The sequence below is a fragment of the Carassius auratus genome, unplaced genomic scaffold, assembly GCF_003368295.1.
Source record: "Carassius auratus strain Wakin unplaced genomic scaffold, ASM336829v1 scaf_tig00022917, whole genome shotgun sequence".
Classification (NCBI taxonomy): Eukaryota; Metazoa; Chordata; class Actinopteri; order Cypriniformes; family Cyprinidae; genus Carassius; species Carassius auratus.
Window position 1 is genome coordinate 152,918 of NW_020525224.1, and position 27,982 is coordinate 180,899.

A 27,982-nucleotide genomic window follows, 5' to 3' on the forward strand; every position below is an offset into this window, starting at 1 on the left:
TGCTGGGAAAGTAATTTATATTTCCCAACAAGCGCTTTCTAAAGCATTTATTTTCTGACAGTTTTACGTCTTGCTGATCTGTTTTACTGACATAAGACATCCTAAAAAAGGAACTGATATTTCCTAAACCCTGAAAATGTATTTCCTTTCTTTTTGAACAGTGGAATATGTCGTGTTTTCAGGTGAGAAGCTCAAAGTCGAGACAATGCTCTTGGACCGTTGCCTCTTTCGTCCGTCATTTCCAGCAAGTATTGTAAGTATTTTCCTCCAATGGTTAGGTTTTGTTTTATTTATGCTGCTGATATATAGTCTGTTCTTTCATTTCATTTTATTTTAATTGAACGTACACATCACACTCTAACACAGAAAACAGAGAGAGGGGCACGTGTGGAACCAATGAGAACATAGACACGGAATTTAACAACAGCAAACAAACAAACAAATACACATACATACAGACTTGTGCCATACATACAAACATACACAGTTATATAAAGCTAAACGATGAAATATCATAACTGGAGTATAATTACTGGAGTATTGATTGCTGTAGTTTGAGCAGAAATATAACCACTATCATAACTTGAACAATAATGTTATTAACTAAAAGGCTTGAAAAGGAGTAATCCCCAAAGAAACTTTTTTTTTTTTTAATCTTTAGACAGAGTCCACGCCTACATACACGTAGATCCATCTCATCACTTTGGGTACTTTTTCAAGTGCAACATACTGTATGAGAACATAATTGGTCACTTTCATGCGGAGCAGGTTTGTCTTTGGGTCACACAAGATACTGTAAAGAACCACTGAACATGTTGAAGCAGTGAATCTGTGATAGTGATAGGAACAAAGATTAAGGTACAGAAACAAGCGTGTCTCCGTCTAGCTGGCAGTCTCAACTGGCTGACCTCTGACCTTCAGAGGCACGTCTCCAAGCTGTGCAGAGGGCTCGCGGGGCAGGGAGAAACACTCGAGCCCAGGTAGACGCGGCTCTCGACAGCGTTGTTGTTGCAGTTGAGGGTGACCGGCAGACTCTGCTGCCTCAGCGGGCGGGGCGGGTAGCGGGATCGCGGAGGCCTCTGGGGCTCCTGGGGCTGAGAGTGAGGCCCGGGGTGACGAAGAGCCACACGCACGTGGTTATGGTTGGAGTGTTCCGATTCATCGTCCACATCCGTCTCGTCGATCAGGGGGATGCTGTGGACCGAGTCTGTGATGATGAACTCCGGGTCCGCCTGGAAGTCGTGAATGGAGTTCCGTGACTCGGGCCGCTCGATGCCGTCGTAGAGGGAGCTACGGAAAGCTTTCACCACCCGGATCTATACGTCAAGGGTGCAGGGTAGGAGATGTCAAAGGGAAGAAGATGGAGGGATCAAAGGGACAGAGAGGTGGAGAGAAGTTTAGTCCCCCGATTTGCACTACTCGAGCGCTTTCAGCTAGCTGACCTGTGAGAGCTGAAAGTTTCACATCCATTAAGGCCTTCAGTGCAGTAGGCCTTTGAAAAGAAAGAAAACTCCACAGCCATTCTATAGGCCTCTATAGAATGACGCCCAAAAATAATCATTTAAATCCAAGTTGTAATTACAAGAAGAAAAGAAAATCTCAAGATAATACACAAGACGGCAAACACCAATTTTCCAATAAGATGAAAGGATATCATAAATATCATGAAAATGATCTGTCAAAGCAGCCTTAGCCCCCTGTCTGCCTTCCATTTAATACATGGTTCTAACGAATGACACATTAGACATAAGTTTAAGCTTTTTTTTGTTGTTGTTGTTGATAATGATCCAAAAGTTTTGTGTTTTTGTTTTTTACCTCTGAGGTTTTATAAACAGAAATACATGTCAAATTAGTGACCATAAAAAATTAACAGATATAAAAAATAAAAATAAATTATAAAAGACATGTCTGTAAAGTTTTTCACTGTTGCCAGTTCAATACCAGGTGATTCAAATTAATGGAACACTCTAAAAAAAAAAAAAAACATGCAAACAAACAACAGTAAACACGCACCCATAAAAATATGGTACAAACACAAACACATACACACAGTGTACACAGTACACACTTAGAAAACACATAAAAAGTGAAGTACACTACACAGCTGTGCACAGAACGCACAAACACAAAAACATACAGGAAGTAAAGACATGCGTATTCACATACTGTTAGTGTCGACAAATTCTGTAATACAGATGCAACAGTCTTGATTACTGTAAGCATTATTTATTGATCTGACATCATCAGTTTTCTATTTGTTACATTTATAGGGTATATTTGAAAGCCTTTTCAGATTCACTTTCAGTAAATCAATGAAAAAATAAAATAAATTAAACAAAGCAAAGTATCTTTGATTATATTAGCTTATCTAATACGAGGACATTTAGAAGCTTGATTGCCTTGTTTTTTGGAAAGAAAAAGAAAACCCAAACACTCTATGCCCTCAAAAGTATGAACAGATTAAATGGGACTTGTCTCCCATGCACCCATGCACAATAATTCAAGTTTCCTTTTCCTGTTCATGCATGGCATGCAAGTACACATTCAATAGAAAAAATCATTCATCAAAGTGGTCCGTTACTTGTTCTGACATCCTCGTTCTTGTCGTGTGTGGTTATACAGCAGCCATGGTGAAAATGCATCTTCTTGAAAAATCATTTGTGTGACCATGCATGTTCAACCGTAACATTCATTGGATCTAAGTTTTTTTCCCGCTCTCTGCATTCTACATGCATAGCCAAACCACGTTCGGGACTGACCACAAAGCAATGTGACTGACAGAGGGAGGGGACTTCACAACATGGACACAACAGCACTTCTGTGGCTTTGTTTTTCCAGAGAGCCATTCGTTTTGAGGTTCCTGCTTAATTTCAAGCTGTTTTCTTTGCTACGCAGCACTGACATTGTAAACTTTCGAGTATAAGGCCCAGAATTTGTAATGGTTGTGATATCAAAGAGGGGAAAAAAAAACACATTGTGTATTAACTGCAGTGAGGAATCAGCTAGTCTTTTGTAATTCTGGCACTGGATGGAAAAACAGAAAAGAGATTGTGTTTGAATAGTTGTTCCAAACACATCACATCAGAACTCCTCATGAAGGGAGGTGAAAGACAGACGTTTGAAGGATGGAGGTCTAAACCTACAGCACACAAAGTCATGTTCTTTTGTTGTGGCATGATGGCCCAACAAAAGCTTTTGAGAAGCAGCCCTCTTGTGCAGCATCACCAAGGCATGTCTACATTATTTTGCGAAACTATAGCAATCCAAAAAATATAGTCAATGTAGCTGGATTTTTCCCTTATCTGTTGGCTTTAGCACAGCACAAAATGCTACAAGACGATGAAACAAGGGCAAAGATGAAAAAAAAAGAATTTACTGGACAAGACTGACAGGACAAGATAAGACACTAAAAACCTATGTTAAAAAAAGGAAGAAAAAGGAGTACAAAGTATAATTCATTTTTAAAAGTTCATAAATAAAAGTAACGGAAGAGTAACACTAAAAGGGAAATGATAATGAAACTGGGGGCCATTCCAGCTGGACTAATGTTTTTTTTTTTTTGAAGGGATTTGGAAACATTAAGACACTGCTGGTTTCTTTAGACCACAGAAAAGATCGCTGGTACCTGGAGGGCAATGTTGATGTTATATCTGGTGCATTAAATCCTCATAAAACAAATAACTGTCTGTGAGAAGAGGACTTTCAAGAAGCCGGTCCCCAAAACTACAGCTGTTTTGTGACAAATCATAGCAGCAGAGAGCAAGAAAGTTTTTCTTATGTGTAGAAACTCAAGCAGCAACAATTAGCAGGACATTTTCATTAGATGACAAGCGTGGCAGTTAATAACATGAAACCTGTGAAAAGAGAAACGAGAATCTGAACAAGGTGCACATAGACAGAGCAAAAAACACAGCACATTTTGTAAGTATGCTTTTTGTCCTGAATGGGATAGAAAAATGTTAGCATTATCAATGCTAATATCCCTAATATGAAAATGGCAGCAGAAACCATCATGGGCTTATACTCGCAGGTTTACAACAGTCAACCTTATGCTTTCATTGTTCCAATGTTGTCAAACAGAGGAAACGTCTCCACTTCAGTTTCTCAATTCAGTTCAATTGATGTTTGGCTCTTTTGTGTGAAATTCTGGTAGCCCTTTATGGCAACATTGATTTGAGGGTGAATTATTGGCAAATCAAGCGACGGGAGAAGCAAAAAAAAAAGGCAACAAGAAAAAGAACACCAGCTTTCATATTGGCAGCACCAAGCCAGAATTAAACAGCAAGAGCAAGAAATAAGTTATGAGGTAGCAAGAAAGAAAGAAAAAGGCCATAAACATAAGCAGAACAAACTAAAAATGTAGAGAGATAAAGCAGATGCTCTTATAATAATCTGCTCTCTCTCCTTTGCACACACACTCAACATTCAGCAGACTAGTCGCGTTTGAAGGCAGGCAACAATGCACGTGTGTGCGCGTTGGTGTATATGCTAGCCATCTGAGTGCACGGGCTCTACGAGGTGCCGTTAACAGAATGTAAGGACTCACTCCCGGGGGCACCAGTTGCATTGGCAGTGGAGAGAACTACGTGAGAGGGAGTAGAATTATTGGTTACGTCATGGAGTTGGCTGAGCACTGAAGAGCGGCGTCTCACTGCACCCTGAAACGAACCACTTCTCTTGAAGGTACTCACTACCTCCATCTGCAGGAGAGAGAGAAGGACATCACACAGACAGGCGAATGAGCTTCATGAAATGAACGGGATGGGGCTTTAATCACTCGAGCGGCTTGCAGGAAAAGCAGCATTTCATAATTTGCCAAAGTGTACGCCAACCATCCAGTATTTAAGGGTGATTCATCAACTTTGAGCACTTTATAAGTTATTAAATCTAATAGATTAAAATGTTATTTTCGCTATGTGAAACTCACATTAAAACTGTATTGGAATGTTTTTTAAATGTATAAATTGTATTGTTTAACCCTTGAAAGAGCCCAACTTTCAAACTTAAAATATTAAAATACATCAACAATTATTAAATTTTTAAAACTATTCAATTCAAAACAAAGTGAAAATAATTCAATTCAATACATATACTGACATTTTCGTCAACTAATAACAACTAGACAAAAATGTTTTAGGGAGAGATCCAGTCCGAACAACTCTCCTGTGAGGTAGGGAGGGTCCATGTTCTTGTTTCTTTATGAAATGTTTATGGTATTTATGATATTTAGTCAATTAAACAAACAATTTAGATGACTAAAATATGACAAACTAAATGGCATTTAAGTCAAAAGACTATGACTAAAACTATAGTCAAAATTAATACTGCAACCAACAAAGAAGGATACAATAGTGAAAAGCATGCTTTTAATTATCAGAAATAAGAGACGTGATGTGGTGTGAAGAAAATAGATTTATTTTTTACCTTATTTTTTTATCTTTTCCAATCAAGCTGTAATTGTCAAATAATGTAAAAAGTGTCTATTTAGAACACAAACCGCTATGAAATTTTATTACAATTATTCTTTTAAAATTAAAATGGCATTTCGACCACAATTTTAATACAAAACAGTTTGAGATATAGTGAAAATGCAATTTGTTGATTCAGAAAGTTAGTGTGAAAGTGCCTATACTTGAAGAAAAATTCAAAAAGGCCAATAATAGTTGACGACACATGGAGATGCCAGAAGTAGAGCAAAAAGGACTCATATTAGCAGCAGAGAGAATAAAGGATGAAGTGATGGAGAAAGATAAGTTAAGATTTACAACACAGAAAGCTTGTTAAATATTAATATTTCATCAATTTAGAAAGACTGGTGAAGAAAGAAAAATATGTTGAGTTATGGGGAAAGTAAAGTTAACTAGAGCATGTGGCACAAAAGGCATATGGTATATTTTAAGGCAGTATGTGTCTACACAGGAACAGCTGTCCCTATCAGAAACAACGCAAAAGCAACGTTAAAACAAACAGGACTAGACAGAGACTGACTGTCACCTGAGTCTGAATTCGGTTGAGTCCTCTGAACCACAGGATCTGTCCTCGTCTCAGCTCTCTCTCGGCATAGTCAATCTCATCCTCATCCTCAGCTAGATCCTCATCCATCATCTCGTCTGGAGCCGGCCCATGGCCCGCTTCTTTCAGACACTTCAGCTGATGTGTTGGCACTGATGCTATCACCTAGAGAGAAAACAATACAATAAAGTCCAATTAAAGTTGCTATTTTGGAAACTCATTTTCTGTTTTTGAGAGCTTCTAGAATAGGTTAGCAGTCGATTGGAGCACTTACCTGTCCCCAGACCAGCTCTCCCATTCCCACAAACAGGCACCAAAGCCACTGCTCCGCATTTAAGGGGTAACAGCTGAAGGGTTTCCCACCAAACTGCACAATCACAATCTACAAAGCATAAACACAGTTTACTTCCATCCACGTGTGAAGCACAATTGCATCAAAATGTAAGAATATATATGACGGAAAGTATATATTTGAGATGTGGTTTCCATTTCTTTTCAAGTTTTTCAGTTCCTTGCCATGTAACAAATGCATTTTTTAAAGTTCAGATATTCCATACAGTTTATTTTCTAATTCATGTGAGGACATGAAAATGGCATGTACATATTACAAAAAAAATCTTTTTATATTTTAGTTAATAATAATAATAATAATAATAATAATAGAAATAGAAATGATAAGAAATAATTAAACCCATGATCTTTCGAATGATTTCAGATGAATTATAGCATAACACACTCATTTAAATTCAGCTGGAGAACTGCAGTAATGATGCTGAAAATGTAGTTTTACCATCATGGGAAAAATTGCATTTTAAAGTACATTACAACACTTATTTTAGACCGTAATAATACTTCAAAATATTACTGTTTTTACTGTATTTTTAATCAAATAAATGCAGCCTTGGTGAGCATAAGAAACTTCTTTCATAATCATTAAAAGGCCCAAACATTTTAACGGTTGCATATGTATAGATAGCATTTGTTTATAAAGACCATTAAACATGTAGAAATGGAAATCAAAGAACCTAGACTTAAATATCTAGAGATATTCGTTGACCTGTATTGCGAAGGTCCCCAGCACAATTGAACAGAAGATGGGGTTTGAGAAGATTCCATCGAACACGTTCCTCTCTCCATGGATCTTACGGGCATTGATTTCATTGAAGAGTTGCATGAGGACAAAGGTGTTAAAGATGATGGTGTAATGCTCGGAGGGAGGAGAGTGAAGTGGAGCATTACGTCCACTATCTATGTCAAATATCTTCTCACCTGAGAGAAAAAAAAAAAGAAAAAACCCCAACTGTAATATTGACTGATAAAAGATTTGACACACGTTAATTGTGCAACCTTGCAGTCATCAGAAGAAAGAGTTGAGGGTTTGGTACCTATCAAACCCTTTGACAGAACCAGTGTGCAATGTACCATACCTACGAAGAGCAGGGTGAAGATGATGATGAGCTGGTACACTGCATGTCCAAGGATGTTCTTCATCATGGTTCTGGATATAAGGGGATTGTTTCGGCCGTAGGGTTTCCTCAGAAGCAACGCTTCATTGGGCGGCTCGGTGGCAAGAGCAAGAGAAGCAAACGTGTCCATGATCAGATTGACCCACAGCATCTGCACGGCCTTAAGGGGTGAATCCTACATACACCAAAACAGACCAAAATAAATAAATAAATAAATAACTAAACCACAGATTAAATGTCAGGTTATACTTGTGCATATATACACTACCATTCAAATGTTTCAGTTGGTAAAATGTCTTTGAATGAAAACTTTTGAGATGACCAAGGCTGAATCTATGTGATTATAAATAGAGTAAAAAGAGTAATATTGTATAAAATATATGTTTGTTAAAATAGCTGTTATTTCAATAAATTTTAAAATGTAATTAATTCCTTTGATGGCAAAGCTGAATTTTTAGCATCATTACTCCAGTCTTTTTTTTATTTTTTATTTATTTATAAGTTTATTTGTATAGGAACAGTACAAAAGAAGCATTATCCCAGTCAAAACTGGAAAATATGTATTGCACATAGAGAGTATAGCATAAAGCATAAGCTAATTTGCATCTCAGGTCCCTAGAAAGGCTTTTCTAAAAAAAGTAAAATAGAAACAAAGAATAAAACTACTACTCATAGAATAAAACTACCACACAATATGTCCCTTACAGACATTCAAATACCTCCCTGAATTATACACATAAGGAAAACAAATCTTTACATTACATTACACTTACATATACAAAAATTCTTACATTTAAATATGCGTGCAATTCTGGTTTATTTTAAACCACCGCTTTGCCTTCGATACTTTATTTCAAGTATTGCCTTAAACAAATTTTGCAACAGGTTTCAGAGTTTGGAGCCCTCAATAGAAAAGGCTCTTTAGGGTTCACATAATAAATGATAATAAATCCTTCACAAATAATTTTGATATACTGATTTGGTGTTCAAGAAACAATTTTAATCATCATCAATCTTGAAAACGATTGTGCTGCTTTATATATTTTTTCAGGATTCTTTAATGATTCGAAAGTTCAAAAGAACAGTATTTATCGGAAGCAAATACATTTTTTGGAACATCTTACTGACCCCAATCTTTTGAATGGAAGTAAGCAGTCATATATAAGTATATGCATGCACCTGCGTGATGCAGGCCCCAGTGAAGGCTACTATGACAGCCACCACATTCACTGTGAGCTGAAACTGTAAGAATTTGGAGATGCTGTCATACACATTCCGTCCCCACATCACAGCCTTTACTATACTGGAGAAGTTATCGTCTGTCAGGATTATGTCAGAGGCCTCCTTGGCCACATCTGTACCAGCAATGCCCTAATCAGACAGAGAAATTGATTACTATTTTTGAACATTCACATATCTTTATATTTGGTGTGTTTCAACTTAATATTGAATTTACAAAGTGACAATTAAAATTTTGCTTTCACACTTGTGTATTCTAGCTGTTATACACTGCTTTTTTATTAGATTCAACTTCAAGTTCATTTGAAAAGTTCATATGAAAAGCAGAAGGATGGTTTGGAAGATCGCTTTCATACTTATCAAAGAAACAAACTTTACTGTCAGTCGAACCTGAGCCTAACCAAAAGCTCTAGTGTAAAAGCAACATTCATGTGCACTGAATGTCTCATATTCCGATTCATTTGAGTTTATCATTGCACTATGTGTAACAGAACCTTAAAAATAGATGGCAATCGTTTACATGTTTAGTTTATGGCTCTTCTCACCATTGCAAATCCCACATCAGCTTTCTTCAGAGCAGGTCCGTCATTTGTGCCATCACCGGTGACTGCAACCACCTGCCTTTGTTCTAGAGTGGTGCTGTCTATGATACCTGAACACAAGACATACAGAAAATAAAAAAATAAAATAAAAAAATCCTAATAATCGATTTGAAACCAAAAGATTTGTAATGTAAAATATTCCAAAATGCTGAAAAAAAAATTATCTTCGACATCAGCTTGTTATTTCTGCTGAAGGACATAATGAAAAGGTGATCATCCCCATAGGAAAAAGATATGAACTATGAAAAGCTGAGAGAGAGACTCACCCTTGACTAGTGTGTGTTTGTCTGTAGGGGAAGAACGAGCAAGAACTCTGAGCTTGGGCCAAACTTTGTCAATGCGCTCTTGCTCAATCTGCAAAAAAAGTTGAAAAGAAAAATAAACTCTCTACACCACCATTATAATTTAAAAAAAAAACCCTGCTCACCCAGGATTAATTCACATGATCAAAAATACAGTAAAATCAATATTGTGAAATATTATTATTATTTAAATATTATTTATTCTATTTTAATAGATTAAAAAAAAATTGCTTATTATATTTGTGGAAATTGTGATATTTTTTTCAGTACTGAAAAGAAAAATCAGGATGATGAATAGAAAGTACCAATAAAAACAACATTGACTTTATACATGATATCTTTATATTTAAAAACATTGTCTTTAATGTCACTTTTGATCAATTTAATGTATCCTTGCTGAATGAAATCTTTGAAAAAAAGAAAAAACTTTTGAACAGCAATATTGTATATGTAACTACATATATCATCACTCATCTAGAAATTTTGTAGCATTTAAACATTTTAAAATGCACTGTTTTTGCACATGTTGTTTTATTGAAACTTGGCAATGAAGATTTGGCAATAAAGAAATGAAGATTTATATAGAAATAGTTCCTGCATATGCTCCGAACATAACTACAAAACATGGAAGTATACCTCTCCTTTCTCATTTCTGATTCGCCTGTTGAAGTCCTTCCCGTCAATACACAGGAAGTCGTCGCCTGGATGGATGATGCCACATTTGGCAGCAATGGCACGTGCAGTGTTTATGTTGTCACCTGTCACCATACGCACAGTGATGCCTGCTCGTTGACACTTCCTGATTGCTTCTGGAACCTGATTGGAATTATAATCAGCAAATAAGAACAGATATCAATACAGTAATTGTGCCACATATAGAGCATTGTAAGTCTTCTTATGATTAATGACATTTAGAGGTTAAAGAGTATGTGCGGTAAATAGGAGAGATAAATTAAAAACTAAGAGAACACATATATCCAAGACAGTAAACTGGTCAGTATACCTCAGGTCGAACAGGGTCTTCAATGCCGACCATGGTGATGCAAGTAAGGTTGGAGACAATGTCTATCTCATTGTCCCAATCTGGCATGGGGTCAGCTGGGAGCTCCCGGTAAGCGATGCATATCGTACGAAGGCCATCGCATGCCATCGGTTCAATTACTTTCTTCACAATTTCTTCTTTGTCCCGTGGCTTAAAAGCACGAGTCTCATCATCACGCCCCAAGATGAAAGAGCACCTGAGATGAAGGCAGAACAGTTAAAAAAATAATAATTTCTGGACAAAGACTGCACTTTTCAATATTTACCCAGAAGCCAGTTAGAAACAGGTGCGATTCCTGTTAACACTTTTTAGACAAATAATTTTCAGAAAACCTCAGAACACTCTTACTCTCCATTCTTCGTTCTTCCAGCAGTGTATGGTTAAAATATATATGAATGAAATATTTATCAAGGCCTCGAAGAAAGTAGTAGTCCTTAGTTTTAACATTTTGGCCAGTAAAATAATACGCTTAAACCTTTGCAAAATGTTGATTATCAAATAGTAACAAATCTTATAATATGTAGTATAAATAAAATAAACTATCATTTAAGTGTTTGCTTTTGAAATATTCTTGTTCACCAAAGCTGCATTTATTTGATCAAACAAATTACTATGAATTATTTTTATAATCTAAATAACTGTTTTCTATTTTAATATATTTTAGTTTATTCCTATAATAGCAAAGCTGAATTTTCAGCAGTCATTACTATTATTATTGAAGCTGAAAACTGCTATCTTTTCAGGATTTTTCGATAAACCAAATAAAACGGCATTTATTTTCAAAAAGAAATGTTAGTTATCCCAAACAAAATTTTGAATGTTAGTGTATATAAATCATAAATAAAGTGTAACTGTTTTTTCATATAATTTTTTTTCAGTTCAACAGATAATGTTATACGTCATCTTAACATCACACATTACTATTGCGATTTAAAAAAATAATCACCACATATACAAAGACAAGATTTACTTTCTGAGCAGGATCTCAGAGGCTCCTTTGCTGTATAAGCGGAAGCTTCCGTCAGGCATCTGAATGACGGTGCTCATGGATTTTCTGACAGAATTAAAGGTGTAGACTTTATAGAGCTTCTCTTCTGGGATCTGCTCCCTCACAGCTTGGTAGTCCTGCTTCAGGCCCAGCACGAGGCCCAGCAGAGCACATTCTGTCTTATTACCCACTTGTTTGGGCAGCCCACCTTCCTTATCTGCAGCCTGGGAGGAAGAGGTGAAGAGAATGGAAGACACAGTAAATTAAATGATGTAATGACGGTCATAACTGTAGTGACTGTAATGCATGGCCTCTCGTGGTTTCCTGCATTACTAAAAGCCTCTCACCATTATTTTGGAGGTGTAGGCGCAATTCACAGCAATAGCACTGGTGATGAGCTCCAATGTCTTTGGGCTAATCTGGTCTGGTCTTGGGAGGTCGCGGAAGTGCTGGTCCGCTACATAAATCTGCACTACTGTCATCCGGTTAGTGGTGAGGGTCCCCGTTTTATCTGAGCAAATAGCAGTGGCATTGCCCATAGTCTCACATGCATCCAAATGACGCACCAGGTTATTGTCCTTCATCATTTTCTGTGGAAAGGCATTGATGGGAAATATTAAAATGTTAGTGGCACTTGCCAGTATGAATGTGTGTTTGTAAATAACACTTCCATGATGGACACTTCACAAAAACAGATGGATTCTTCAACATAACTTTTTTGAAACTACTAATTATTAATTTCTATCTCACCTTTACGGAGTAGGCCAATGATATAGTGACAGCCAGTGGCAAACCCTCTGGCACAGCCACCACCAGAACTGTCACTCCGATGATGAAGAATTTGACAAAGTACTGCACATAAATAGGTGTGCATTCTGTCAACCAGACCCGTCCCTGTATGACAAACGTTTCGATCACGAAGTACAGCATCAGGATAATCACAGTAATGGCGGACATCACCAGACCTGGAATATATCATACATCTTTGATTGCTGAAAAAACTTAGAACACAGCTCTCCTCAATAAAAGAGGCCCACAATTTGAAATATCATCCACACATTTATTTTTTTTTATAACTAAACAAAATATATACTAACGTTCAAAGGTTTATGGGGGTTGATATATATATAACTGACCCCAAACTTTAAAAAAACTTGACTTTAAAAAGCCAATACAATCAGAAGAACTTTACCTAACATTAGACTTCCCCACCTGCTTTCCCGATTTGCACTGCCAGCTTGGTGAGTTTGCCCTGAAGAACTGATTTCTCCTTCTTGGTCACACTAGCTTTTTTCTTTTCTTTTTCCTCCACTTCCCCACCTTCTGCACTCTTCAGAGGCTGCATCTCCATGGCAACAGCCTCATCCTGTTTCTTAGCTATAGTGGATGGAGACAAAGTAATCAAGCAAGTAGAACGATAGGCAATTGTTTAAAAGTTTACAATAACAAACTACACATTTTTTGCGGTTTGCAGTATGTAGATCATTATTTGATCTGACTGACAAGAGACATTTTACAAAATGTAATTAAATACAATATCTTTTATATAGATATATTTTATATAATATCTATAATATTTTTTATTTCTCTGTTAATAACAATTATTATTATTTGTATGCCATGATAGCAGTATGGTACTCACTACACACAAAGTTATGAGTTCAATGTGACTGTAGCAGACTACAATATGAAATGCACATTGTTACATTATTTCACATAAATGTTTAGACAAAATAGTAGGCAGTATGCATTTACTGTGCAAATTAGCTTTTATCTCACCACAAATCTATCTGAACATGCCTCTTAAAAGTGATAAATCAATTCTAAATCAGTCCTGAAAGTCACCTTTATTTTGATTGTTCTCCAGGGTGCCGTCTTGTTTCCCTGTAAAGTTAATACAGACATTTAAACAAAACAAATCTCATTTCTGCTGCTTGAGGTCAATGTAGCTGACATGAGAGAACAAAGTGCATGAGAAAGAAAACATGAAACATGGAGGAATAATATTTGACAGATATGGAGAGTTAAAACCAGGATGTCTGTTTATGAGTCATCTCTCTATTGTGAATGTCACCTACCATTTATGATGTTGTGTTCTTTGGCTTCAACACTGGAGAACAGCGTGGATGAATTACTATTGACCTCTGATAGAATTGTTGGAAACAGAGGACAGGACAAAAATGGAGGTGGTATGTAAAGACATAAAATAAAACCTAAATGCTGAACAAAAGCAATGAAAAATCAACTCAAATGACTGTGCAACATTTCTGAGCATTTTAATGCACTAAATAGAATTGACCCAGCCAATTTTTTATCTGGATAATTCTATACGGGTATTCAAGCAAAATGGATTTTTCTTTTTTGATGTGAGTGTTTATTAATGCTCAGTTTTAACCATTTTTTTAAATAGTTTAAAGAACAGTCAGATGCCAACCTTTCTTGCAGTCTTTCTTCTCTTCCTCCACCTCTCCAGCCCCCAGGAGGGTGAAGATGATGCCCGTTTGAGAGTTGACACCAACAGCGGTCACCAACATTTTCCCAGAGCCCTCCATTACATGAGTGCCTGAGTTTCGTGAAACAGAGAGATTTTTTACAGTAAATATTTTCAACAATGTCTTTACAGCTCTTCAAAAATCTGTTATTACATACTTTTATGTCTTTCGTATTACTCAGCAGTGTCTCACTTTTTATGCTAATCCAAATACAAATCGCTAATTCGTGCCATTTTGTGACTCAAAATGCTACTGACTAAAGGACTTCAGTAAGTTATTAATTTAAACATGTATTGTGAGCAGGGGCGGATCTGCCACCCCTGCTGCCACCCCAGTTGGCAGCAACGAATTAAAGGTTATGGCCAATTTGAAAATTTACGAGCGCGAATCTTTCGTGATTCGTGATCCCTCTCTGAACTTCCGAACTGATTCAAATGTTTGCGATCCCCAAACTCACTCAAATGATTCGCGAACCCGCTTTGAACTCCCGAACTGATTCAAATGATTCGCAAACCCGCTACGAACTCTCGAATTGATTCAAGTGATCCGCGAAGCCGCTCCGAACTCCCGAACTGATTCAAATGATATGCGATCCCCAAACTGACTCAAATGATTTGCGAACCCGCTCCGAACTCCCGAACTGATTCAAATGATTTGCGATCCTCAAATTGACTCAAATGATTCGCGAACCCGCTCCGAACTCCCAAACTGACTCAAATGATTCGCGATCCCCATAACTGACTCAAATGATTCGCGATCCCGCTACGAACTCCCGAACTGATTCAAATGATTCGCGATCCCCAAACTGACTCAAATGATTCGCGATCCCGCTCCGAACTCCCAAACTGACTCAAATGATTCGCAATCCCGCTCCGAACTCCCGATCTGATTCAAATGATTCGCGAACCCGCTCCGAACTCTGACATATATTCAGATATAACTTACGCTTTAATTATGAATGAATTAGGAAAATATCATTTCAGCATTCATAATTAAAACGTTCATAAAAATTCTTATTAAAAAACTTTTGTAATCTTAACATGAGTGTAAGTGAAAACATAAGAATATACTGTTTTTTCATCATTGTCCAATTGATAGCCTCATGTATTGTTGTTATTTGTTGTGCTCACACTAGCCCCTGCAGTTGTCTAAACAAAGGATCAGAATTAAAGCTGAAGTCTCTCCCATGGCCTTTCCTTATAGCGTGTAATACAATTAAACTGAACCAGATTGTTTCTTTGTTCCCTGATTCATTGCACATTAATTCTTGCTTTCTTTAGCAGTTTTTGTATTTTTTTTTAGCAACAACAACAAAAGTACATACATAAAATGCACATAAATGTACTTGAAAAGCAATTTTGTTACAATAATATTTGTTTTAAAATACTGGATTTTGAATTAAGTTATTTTTTCCTACCTCATTTAGTGAGGTAGTGAATTTAGTGAGGTTTATGTCTATTGCCAATGAAAGAAGATATTTTTAAACTTAAGAAAAAATTACTGATTAAGACAATTATGTTGTACAGCACGCATTTCCTCCTTCGCAACAGAAGCCTTCAAACATACATGTTGAGATGAGATGCCTCTCCTATAATGACTGAGAAAGTAATATGCACCCCTTGATTAATAAGCTGATGAACGACAAAAAAAAAAAAAAAACATTTTCATGGAAGCTACTAGTCATCTTAAAGTTCAGAAACATGTACAGTAGCAAGAGATCCGTATTGAAACAACATGGAGATCTTATGCAAACAGGAGTCTGCCCAAGAGTTTCACTGGATTATCCAAAATTCACCCTGATAAATCAAAGCAGTTTTAAAATAAGAACCTTCTGCCTTCAAAACAAGTTCTCCCTCAGACCATCTACCTCCACAATGACCTCAAGAACTGACTGCACAGGCTGGAACTGATCCAGTACAACTATACTTTAATCTACCATCATATATCACATGAGATCATAAATAATAAACAGTTTTTAGTATTCAAACCCAAAAATTAACATGAAAGTGTATTGAAAACGGTTAAAACAAAGAACAGCTATGATGTAGGTTATCAAGAGACCTTTGTACAAAAGGTCAAATCATCTTACTCCTTATTCGTAATTATGGTCCAACATCCATGAACATCCATTTGGCCTATAACCTAACAAAATGTGATGGTTGGTGGTTAAAGTAGTGCCCAAATTAGTACAGTGACCATATCCCAAATATCAAAACTCAAAATATGTAATTTCCATACCATTTTTACAGTCACTGTTGTGCATATTGATCATAAACACATCTAAAGAGATTTCTACCATTGGCCCTCCTTTACAAAACTTAATATCTAGCACAGTTTTATCATAGGTAGAATCCAAAATGTTTCAATACAAGCATTTCAGTCAACTGTAATTTATGCAACATTTTAACCCTTTAACCCAGGAGGAAAAATCAAAAAGCAATGGCAACAGTTTAAAAGTAGCCCAATTTCATTTAAAAAAAAAAAAAAAACCCAGTCAGATTTCACTGATCACGGGTTGAGAGGAGAGAGGGCTGACAGATCATGCTGGAGGATTTGCTGCTCAACAGATCCTGAGCTCAGTGATAAATAGCTGATTTTCCTTTACAAAGAGCGAATCTGAGAAATTGAAAATGAACAGCGTACCCTCATTCAAAAGATATTTAAACACTCCGCATATTGATGGCGGCTCCCTGATGCATGAAAATTATATGCAATATTACACTGTTTGCAGGAGAACTGTACATAAACAAGGGGAGTGGGCGATAATGGTCAGAAATCATTTAAATTATAATTTATGTGTTGTGGCTTGGCTTGATACCAATGATTAAAAAAAATTTGATATTTAATTATTTAATATAGTCCTAATAATAAATGTATGTAAATAATATTATTTACATATTTTTCACTGTCTGAATGAATTATACATGTATGTGTGTGTATATACAGGTGCATCTCAATAAATGTAAATATTGTGGAAAAGTTCATTTATTTCAGTAATTCAGCTCGAATTGTGAAACTCGTGAATTAAAACAATTCAGTGCACACAGACTGAAGTAGTTTAAGTCTTTGGTTCCTTTAATTGTGATGATTTTTGCTCACATTTAACAAAAACCCACCAATTCTCTATCTCAACAAATTAGAATATGGTGACATGCCAATCAGCTAATTAACTCAAAACACCTGCAAAGGTTTCCTGAGCCTTAAAAATGGTCTCTCAGTTTGGTTCACTAGGCTTCACAATCATGGGGAAGACTGCTGATCTGACAGTTGTCCAGAAGACAATCATCGACACCCTTCACAATGAAGGTAAAACACAAACCTTCATTGCCAAAGAAGCTGGCTGTTCACAGAGTGCTGTATCCAAGCATGATAACAGGTTGAGTGGAAGAAAAACATGCACAACCAACCGAGAGAACCACAGCCTTTTGAGAACTGTCAAGCAAAATCGATTCAAGAATTTGAGTGAATTTAACAAGAAATGAACTGAAGCTGGGGTCAAGACATCAAGATCCACCACACACAGACGTGTCAAGGAATTTGGCTACAGTTGTCGTATTCCTCTTGTTGAGCCACTCCTGAACCACAAACAACATAAGGTGTGTTTTACTTGGGCTAAGGAGAAGAAGAACTGGACTGTTGCCCAGTGGTCCAAAGTCCTCTTTTTAGATGAGAGCAAGTTTTGTATTTCATTTGGAAACCAAGGTCCTAGAGTCTGGAGAAAGGGTGGAGAAGCTGAAAGCCCAAGATGCATGAAGTCCAGTGTTAAGTTTCCACAGTCTGTGATGATTTGTGGTGCAATGCTGGTGTTGGTCCATTGTATTTTTTGAAAACCAAAGTCACCGCACCCCTATACCAAGAAATTTTGGAGCACTTCATGCTTCGTTCTGCTGACCAGCTTTTTGAAGATGGAATTTAATTTTCCAGCAGGATTTGGCACCTGCCCACACTGCCAAAAGCACCAAAAGTTGGTGTTGGTGTGCTTGACTTGCCAGCAAACTCACCAGACCCGAACCCCAGAGAGAATCTATAGGGTATTGTCAAGAGGAAAATGAGAAACTAGACCTAAAAATGCAGATGAGCTGAAGGCGACTGTCAAAGAAACCTGGACTTCCGTATCAACTCAGCAGTGCCACAAACTGATCACCTCCACCACGACGAATTGAGGCAGTAATCAAAGCAAAAGGAGCTCCTACCAAGTACTGAGAACATGTACAGTAAATGAACATACTTTCCAGAAAGACAATTCACTAAAAAAATTTTTTTATTGGTTTTATTAAGTATTCTAATTTGTTGAGATCGTGAATTGGTGAATGTTAAATGTTAGTTTTTGTTAAATGGGACCCAAAATCATCACAATTAAAAGAACCAAAGACTTAAACTACTTCAATCTGTGTGCAATTAATTTAATACATGAATTTCACAATTTGAGTGGAATTACTAAAATAAATGAACTTTTCCACGATATTCTAATTTATTCAGATGCACCTGTATATATATGTGTATATGTATGTATGTATATATATATATATATATATATATATATATATATATATATATATATATATATAATTGTGATTCAATGATTTATATTTTAATTATATTAAATTAACTGTGATCATTAGAAAGAAGTGACAGAACAGGTCTCTGGACGGCCTAAAAACAAATCCGAGTATTTCTCCAGGAAACTGAGATGAGGTGAATGAGGGAGGGAGCTGATTAACCTGTTTATCAGACCTCAGGGTCTCTTATTAAATCAGTCAATGAGATTTAGCCCAAGCACTGAGGGTTAAAGTATTGACAGAATATTTTGGTTCAATTGAATGCTGAATTAGTTCAATTCAGATGGATTGCGATAATGTCAGCCTAAATTAATTGATACTGGTAATTCTGAGAAGACTTACAGTATACTACACATTTGACGTCGCCATATAAATAAAGCGAATAGTGCCCCTGGGAATAAGCGTCCTGCTCAAGCAAACAGACCCCCTTTGCATGTTCAAGCCTGCAACCTTTCGGATTTGAAACCTTTACTACAAGTGTGTCCCAGGGATCTGTTTGCATCCCGAATCATCTGAATTCTTAGACAAACGGTGAATATCTTTCAGTATGCATATGGTTCTGTGTATGGCTCTGAATAATCAAAATTATACGTAAAAACAAACAGAAACATTCATCACAACCTATGGCCATATGGTCGACCCAGTCCACACAATCCTACGCAAACATACAAACATATGTTCACTTATATAACCTTTACTCCCTACCTGACAGCAGCATGGGATCCTTGTCGATGGATTTGCGTACGTGATCAGACTCTCCAGTGAGGGAGCTTTCATCGATCTTAAGGTCGTTCCCTTGGATGAGAACACCATCCGCAGGCAGGAGGTCGCCTAGGAGACCCCAGAGTGACAGCAACAGATCAGTCTTACCAGCCTTTGAGTACTACTTCCTTTAATGACCAAAATTTAAATTAATAATAATATTATACAAAAATTATTTTAATTATAATTTATGTGTTCTGGCTTGCCTTAGTACCAATGTGTTGTCTATAGAAAAACTATTTAAAAAAATATACAATTTTGGTATTATTTTAATTATTTAGTATATTCCTAATAATATAAATTGCTTATAAATCATATTATTTACATATTTTACACTATTTGAATGCATTATATATATATGTGTGTGGGCTTACACCACCAAAATTTATGATGCGTTCATTTATAATGTAAAATGCTTTCATAAAAGATGGGTTTTGAAGCCAATTCAGAACTCTACTGACCATATTTGATCTGGGCAATATCCCCCACCACCATCTCAGCCACGGGGATCTGAATGACCGTGCCGTTCCGCACCACAGCGAAGCGTTGCTCCTGCTCGATACGGCTCTGCAGGCCACGGAACTGCTTCTCTTTGCTCCAGTCATTAAACGCTGTCACCAGCACCACACACATCACCGAGAGCAGGATAGCTGCACCCTCGATCCAGCCCGCCTCTGCCTCTCCCTCGTCCTCCGCACCTGAACTCACATTACCACACGCTGGAGAGAAAGAAAGAGATGGAAAGGTAATACTGTGTGGGAGGACAGTGAGTTTCAGTGTCTACTTGTAATACTTTATATTCTTCTATCTATCCTTCTATTTCTCACTCCATTCCTTCTATCCTTTGCTTTCTTAGCTGTCCATGCAACTATACTGTTACTTACACTCAGGGTTACTTTAAAAATGCATTCAAAAGGTTTCAAACTAGCAATACAATACACACAAGATCATTTTAGGGATGCAAATCTGAAACATGTCTTGATATAAAGTAGTGTTAATATTAGCAGAATAAAGGTCACCAGACTGTTAAATTATTGACATTTTATTTGGGCTACGATATGAAGCAAATCACGTTTCCATTGAGCTTCTGATGAAAGGCCAGAAATCCTTTTTGTGGTCGGGTTATGTTTGCATTTGTGAACATATGTACTTTTTTTTTTTTTCACTGAGAAACCAAATCACCTTCAATTTCTCCTCCTGGCGGCTGGTAAAAGGACAGCCCGAGGGAAATAATGGCCGCTATTTCCAGGATTATGAGGGTGACATCCTGTAGAGCCTCCCACACGAGCTGAAGGAAGGTCTTGGGCTTCTTAGGAGGGATGAAGTTCATTCCAAACACTTGCCGACGTTTCTCCAAGTCCGCAGGATTGTCCGATAGTCCTTTTGGAGGAAAAGATGGTGGTAAAAGTCATTGTTACGGATTTAATTGTAATTCTGAAATTCTGTGAGGTTGGCATATATAAATATATAATGTCAGTTCATAAAATATACAGTAAAATAACCACACGAAACTGTCAACGCGTAATGCCTGAAACATTTTGCCTATACATGTCTATACAAATATAGCATGGTTTTTTTACAGTGCAGAAATAGTCAGCCCAAGAACATGTATACTGGTGTAAATCAGCTATGGTGCTTAAAAACTCTTAATTTGTTTATTAATGGGTTTTTCTCTATGCAGATGGTTTTGAGAACTTCCTGGATGATCGTTAGTCATCACTCAATTCTTTTAGCACCAATCCCTGACCTCTTAGGGTGGCAGGAAGGGAGGGGAGAGGACATAACAAGAGAACACAGGGCACAGATGGTTAAGTCAGTGTGTTTCGGATGCACCACAGGGTGTGATTTTTGGCAGCAAGACCCAAACAGACTGTCAAGCTCTCTGTATCCTCACCCTGCCAATCATCACCTGCTTCCCCTGGTAACCTCTCATCTCCCATCAGAGCTTCCCTTTCACTCACTCTTAAACCTAATTGAGTTACTCCAAAGGGTTGTAGGTTGTAATCATTTCCCCAACTCATTCCAATTGCCCTAATTTATTCATTCAGTCTCTGTTCAGCACAATATGTGCAAGAAAACTAAGACAACTAAGATACGCCAATGCAATCCTCTTTCCATGGACTACCAGATTTGAAAGCCATTTGCAGCACATGATCCAGCCCTTTCTTCTACCCTTTCATCTCTCCGTGCCCCTAAGCTTCTCTTTTTGTATCCCTGTCATGGTTTGTGAAGAGAGGTTTTTCAAAGAGCAGCATTAAAGGAGGAGAAAGAGCTTTACAATAAACTTAAAGTAACCTTAACGTGGCTGCCCAATTGCGATGCAGGCAGACCGCATGACTTGGTCTGAAAGCAAGAGGTCAGAACAAGATGTGAATCAATGTGATTATCAGAGCGCAAAGTAGGAGCATCTACCCAGAACAGCTACTGCAATAAAACATTTGTAGCAAAATAATTATTACATTATATATGATACTTAAAATATTAACTAACTAAATACTGTGCATTGATTTAGTTAACAGTTTCTGATTATTCAAAGTATGTAATCGTAGGATGTAGTAAAATGATAAACACAGTAGCCTATCTGATGGATCTTATATTATATATTTAGATGTATTATGCAGCTGTCCGCCATCCAGCTAAAATCCTCTTTTTCTTAGGCTAGTTACCTTATGTTCACATTTCCCTCATTCATATGTTGAGGGCCAACTCGAGGAGCCATGAAGTAGTGACGCGGGGAGCAGGGAAATCTATTTAGAGCACCTTATTTTATTAATTGTCGATATTTGGCAGCAGCGTATCGATTCCCATATCACACGAAGAAAGACAAATTATATATTGCCCTATTTTGTTCCACCCCTCATTTTTTTAATTAGCTTTTATTTTTTAGATTAATTTATTTTTAGAAGTTTTATGTGATTGTCATTTTATTATTTTGTGTTCTCCTATGTAGTTTTATTCATTTTCATATCAGTTTTAGTAATTTCAGTTAGTTGCCAAAGCAACATTTCTAATTTTCACTTCAGGTTTACCTCTAATACAGTTGCGATCAAAATTACTCAACCCCTCAGAGACTGCAGTAATTTACAAATACAAGCTTTTCTGAAGATCCAGGATAAAATAAAAATTGCATCAATAATGGTTCACTGGCATATTAAAAATGATATTGTCAATATATAATGTAACATTTTTGAGTGATAAGATTTTTTTAATAATACTGCTGTGTCATAATTATTCAACCCCTATTCAATATTGCTGTTTTTAAATCACTTATTTGCATGGTGGGGAATAAAACAGTCTCAAAACACAATTAAGCTTTTAGAAACTCTATTAAAAACAGAATTAGCTTGAGCTGTTACACATACAGTTAGCCCATGCATGTGTTGAAGTTGAGTAGCAAAACTGTCAACAGAGATCTCACAAAAGCTAAAGAGGATAAATATTGTAGTACTTTAGAAAGGCTAAGGCTATATGAAGATTTCCAAGACATTGAAAGTTCCTATAGACACAGCTCTCAGCCTTGTTTCTTAGCTTAAAGTGTGTTTTACCAGAAAACCTTTGAGGGTGTTGAAGAAAAAGCACAATATCATAAAATGTTTAATCAGAGCAACTTAGAAAAACCTGCAATGTACAAAGACTTGCAAGATGACCCAATGAATGGAGGAAAACCATTTCAATGCAGCATGTAAGAAGAACTCTAGACAAGTATGGCCTACATGTTGAGACATCTTGCAGAATACCACACTTGATCAAGAAGAACAGTACAGTAGACCTGTGAATCTCTGGAGGAATGTTTTATGATGTGACTGAACTGGAACTTTTTGGACCCATGGATCAGCGGAATGTCTGCTGCAAAAAAGGCAAAGCTCATAAGTAGAAGAACACCATCTCCATCCTCAAACTCGGAGGTGGATCAGTCATGTTATGGGATTTCTTAACTGTAGAAGGAAGTGGAAATCATTACTTTATGAAGGACATCATGGATTCTTTGAAGTATCAGGCCATTTTGACAAGAATTGTGATGGCTTTGGTGCAAAGACTGAAGCTGATGATCAATTGACTTTCCTGCAGGACAGTCATCCCAAAGTACACATCCAAATCTACTACTGCTCGGTTCAGGGATCATTCATAGGATGTTCTTGGGTGACCTGTTTAGTCTCCAGGCTTAATTCTCATTGCAAATATCTGGCTGAATTGTAAGAAAGCGGTGGCTATGTGAAAACCAAAGATTATCAGTGATCTGGAAGCTTTTTCAGGCGAAGAATGGGCCAAGACTGTAGTATAGAGCTTCTAAACACTTACAGACAGCATTTATTTGTTATTTTAAAGAATAAAAGATTCTGTACAAAGGGGGCTGAATAATTTTGAACATGAATGTTTAGAGCCAATTTGAATTTTATCATGATTCATCAATGTTCCATTCTCAGAATCACTCAAAAGTGTATTAACAAACTTTCTATAATACTTTACTGATGCTTTGTTGAATTGATTTCATAAAATGCAGCAAAATGTCTTGCAGGTTAAGGGGGTTGTATCATTTAGATTGCAACAGTATTTAACTTTATTTCAGCTTTATTTTTTTTAGTTACTGAAAATAATTTATCTACATTTTTTTACAATTTGTTTTATAAAGCTATTTATTGTAAAAGATGACACTATTGTAAAAATGTGTTGAAAGAATCATGAATTTCCCCCTAAATATGAATATAGTCTACTGTGTTGCTTAAACACACACAGGGAGATGTTCTGAAAAATTGGACTTGAATTTCTTGATACAAAAACTTATCTAAAAGCATAATTACAGAGAGATGCTGTTATCTGGTTACATGGGCTTGTGTTTCATTTTTACTATGAAAATGTAGAATTAAGTTCAACACCAGCTGCTCTTCAGGGATGCCTGCTTTCAAAGGCAGATAAAGGCTCCAGGCATTTGGTATTCTTTCCAAGAAGACAGGCTTGTTTTGAAAAGAAGTGTTTGTGAATATAGGTTCATCTGGATTTACAGGACTGGTTCACTCAAAATTGAATTGTGTCATCATTTACCCATTCTCAAGGAACAGTTTTGAAGAACTGAACTGGTTGCCATTTCCCATGCAATAAAAATGGATGGGGACTGAAGCTTCCAAACATTTATGTTCCACGGAAGAAATAAAATCATACAGTTTTGAACGACTTGAGAGTGAGCAAATAACCACAACATTTTTATAAAAGCTGAACAACTTCTTTAATAGCTGAAAATATCTGTATGCTTTAGGATGCATGTGTGAGCTTATGCAATTAGCAAGTGATATGGCCACATATCTAAAATAGTGCTACTCACCATCTGCAGGTGAAGTCTTGAGTCTATGACAGAGGGTTTCTGTGTCTGTGTAGTTCTCCTGGATCTTCTGCAGGGCCTCAGGTCCCCTGAGCTCCATCAGTGAGCATAACTCCTCAACGGTCACCCCGAAATCTCCCTCATGACCTCCTTTGTCCATCCCCGGCTTCTTAGGGTGGAAGTCTATTGTGCTATTGCCCAGTTCTCCCATGATGGTGTGTTGGTTATGGACGACTGGAAGCTTTTTAGCAGATGCTATGAGCTAAAAGATGAGTACCTGGGACAATGTGTGATCTATTTTGTCCTATTTATATTCCTCCTCACCTATTTCTAAGATGTTCTCTATATAGTTCTCCATACTGAGACATGAATTGTGAGATTATTTGGGGTTTTCTATTCTATGGTATGGTAGCTGGGGTTCCCCTAAAATATCCCCCCATAAAGAAAAAGTCAGCAAATAAAGTGGTAGCCATTGTGCCAATCCATCTCTATGAAGACCAAAGCAAGTGTTACTGATTATTAAACAATAAAGAGGATCTAGTGACATCACATCCGTAAGAAACCTGAGGGACAAAAAAGGAAGATTTGTTTTAAAATTAATCATCTTGATTAAACCAAAAACAAACAGCTCTGAAAAACAAGTGATCAAATTGCCACCCTAAAATCTTAAGACAAATTAGATGCATTAATGACTTTTTTCCATAAAAATAAAAACACTTTGCTATCACGAAACAAAAATAGATAGATAATGATTAGAGAAGATTTGAAATGCATTATAAAACTATAACACATTTTTTAGCTATTGATCAATATAAAAAAATAAATATTATGAATACTAAACAACAATTTATAAGAATTTTGTTTTGAAATATGACAAAAAAATGTTTAATGGTTTACCAACCATTTAAACAGCAAAACAATTATGAAACAGCAGAAATCAAAACAAATACATCAAATCATTATTTTGGTTAGCAGGAAGCTGAATGATGAGAATGAATAATGTAAAATTCCAACATATAAAATACTTGACAACTTGCCCCGACATTTATGACAAGAACACCAATGTCCTGGGTACAACTTTTCATCTAACATCTGCTTTCATGATATATTAGACTCTTAGTCATTTAGTTACATGCGTGTTAGTGTTCTTTTAATTAGGCTATTATTATTTTATTTTGCGTTCACTTACAGTTAGTAGCTAGCTGTTTGTGACAACTACCCTATTTATTTATGCTTCATTATTAACGTATCTGTTCATTTTTTAGCCTAACTGAAACGCTCAAAAGTCGACGAAACAATTATGTGAAATGTGAAGGTGGCATTTAGCTCAACGAGGTGTCACAGGTGCAGGAAGTTAGAGGGAAACAAGTACCCAAGCGTTCATCATATATACACCTATTGCAATGGATTGTTTGCATAATATCAGAGGGAAACCAAGGACAATCACCTCTTATCTAAAAGCCTTTAGAAATACTGTCTCTTGATAAAAGTGATTTATGTGCGCCTCTCCCCAACCCGTGTACCTACCTTGTGCCGCCTCTCGACGCAAAATCTGCCTTCACTCAGTACGAGACGCCTGCGCATGCGCACATAAACACTTGCCCAATCCCACTGCAGAACAGATTTCCGAAGGCAGCACTACCAGCCATCAGGCCTGCAATTTTGGATGACATTACAATCCGCTTGAGCTCTGCGCCTCCATTTCCCTGCTGTGACACCAACTTTAGGTTACTGAACATTTAAACCTATAATCTGTGCGCGCGCCTCCTCATCTAATATTAAAACTGGCCAGAAGATTCCTCAACCAACATGCGCTTTATAGACGATGATGCCCTTTCCTGGTAACCTTCAGGAATCAGATGTTCACCTTGGTCCATTTTCAGTTTATAAAAAAAAAAATAATAATAATAACTGTAGCATTTGTCTTACGATCAACCATTGCGAGGGTAAAGGTAAAACAAATGAATATTAAAAACATTTGGCGGGGATTAAAATGAAAGGCTGCACAAACTAACCAGACAGCAAGGTTACATCAATCCATCACCTGCTTTTTAGTCTATCAAAAAGTACTAATTTGTTTCATGCATACAGGCTTTAATAGACATACCGCTCTTAATTACGTTTATGGAACAATAATGAAGATTCATATTTTTTTTATAAATGTTAAAATATTATCTAATGTATGATTAAAACACTGGATTATTTTTTAGATCATTTATTTGTATTATATATGTTAAATGTTATAGATATATTACTGTATGATTATTTATCCTGCATTAGCTACTCTTTTATTTGAAGACATTATAAAAACAATTGTTGAACAATCATGAATAGCCAACCATCATGGCATAAAACTTATACTGGAGAAATATATCAGCAGAAACGTGCTGGGCATACTGTAAATTTCCATGTAATACTTACATACTGTAATCATAATAAAAATGCACTTTAATTATACATTAGCAGACACGACTGCAACAAATAAACAAACCCAACACAAAACATACCCTGCTGACACCACAAGTCACTTGTGAACATGTATCTGTGAATAAATATATTCACTCACCGGGCAGGCCATGTTCCAAGGACATTTGACGTTGAGTCGGAAAAAAAGACAGGAAAAACGGGATGATATCCAGTGATTAAGCCTCAAATCGTGCCCATCATTGAGATCACAAAAATCAAAGTAACATCATTTGACCTTTACGCTATTCCAAATACAGATGATGCACAACGGTGAAGAATAAAAATCAAGTGAAGGGTGCAGGAGGCAGCAGACGGTGGTGAGCGCTTCATCTTATGCGGAAGAAAACCTGAATGATGCAGATCAGATTGTACCATGTCCGCATTAATTATTCGGTTAAAAACGGCGTGTTGTGCTGTAGGGGACGTAAAGGAGGGTCGTTTTGGTCACATCGTTGCTGTTATTTTTGGCGCTGATTGATAGAGTGATATGTGAAGGAGAGATGTGGGTCTACATGCCGATGATGCCTGTTTGACGCGCATCTCTCGGTGATGGGATGGCAGCAGCAGCAGCAGCATCCGAGCGCTGGAGGATGCGACATGGGGGAGGGGCGAATGAACAACCCTCGAGCTCCAGGTCTCTCGCTTCCCTCCCTCTCTCTCCATTCCTTCCCTTTCCCGGTAAAATATGACTTCTACTACGGCGAAGGCTGGGTTTTTAATATTCATAACTTGGGTTTT

The 27,982-nt window shown here is 36.9% G+C and overlaps 1 protein-coding gene across 8 annotated transcripts; it reads right to left on the minus strand.

The window, feature by feature from the left end:
- Positions 1–312: 312 nt before the first annotated feature.
- Positions 313–27,909, minus strand: LOC113077618 (plasma membrane calcium-transporting ATPase 3-like). Of its 8 annotated transcripts, none has more exons than XM_026249923.1 (23): positions 27,345–27,908; positions 24,782–25,341; positions 20,647–20,844; positions 19,926–20,183; positions 19,408–19,533; positions 14,086–14,214; positions 13,730–13,795; positions 13,497–13,535; positions 12,864–13,028; positions 12,402–12,616; positions 11,999–12,241; positions 11,634–11,875; positions 10,625–10,859; positions 10,258–10,437; positions 9,586–9,673; positions 9,263–9,369; positions 8,658–8,849; positions 7,440–7,653; positions 7,070–7,281; positions 6,287–6,394; positions 5,995–6,177; positions 4,614–4,700; positions 918–1,316 (listed from the first exon to the last, which is right to left on the minus strand). In XM_026249923.1, the coding sequence occupies exons 2-23, from the start codon at positions 24,987–24,989 to the stop codon at positions 918–920; spliced, it is 3,894 nt and encodes a 1,297-aa protein (XP_026105708.1). In that variant the 5' UTR covers positions 24,990–25,341; positions 27,345–27,908. The 8 variants fall into 8 exon arrangements, with proteins under 8 accessions (XP_026105710.1, XP_026105711.1, XP_026105709.1 ...); XM_026249929.1 differs by having other exon boundaries at positions 1,157–1,316; positions 4,547–4,700; positions 27,345–27,909; XM_026249925.1 differs by lacking the exon at positions 13,730–13,795 and having other exon boundaries at positions 313–1,316.
- Between the last annotated feature and the right edge of the window lie 73 nt (positions 27,910–27,982).

Bases quoted from the DNA above. Each gene is read 5' to 3' on its own strand.
- LOC113077618 (XM_026249924.1), bottom strand. From the start codon at position 24,989: ATGGGAGAACTGGGCAATAGCACAATAGACTTCCACCCTAAGAAGCCG. The intron at 20,184-20,646 runs GTGATTTGGTTT...CTTTCTCTCCAG, and splicing joins GCCAGGAGGAGAAATTGAAG to CGTGTGGTAATGTGAGTTCA. The intron at 19,534-19,925 runs GTCAGTAGAGTT...GGGGTCTCCTAG, and splicing joins TATTGCCCAGATCAAATATG to GCGACCTCCTGCCTGCGGAT.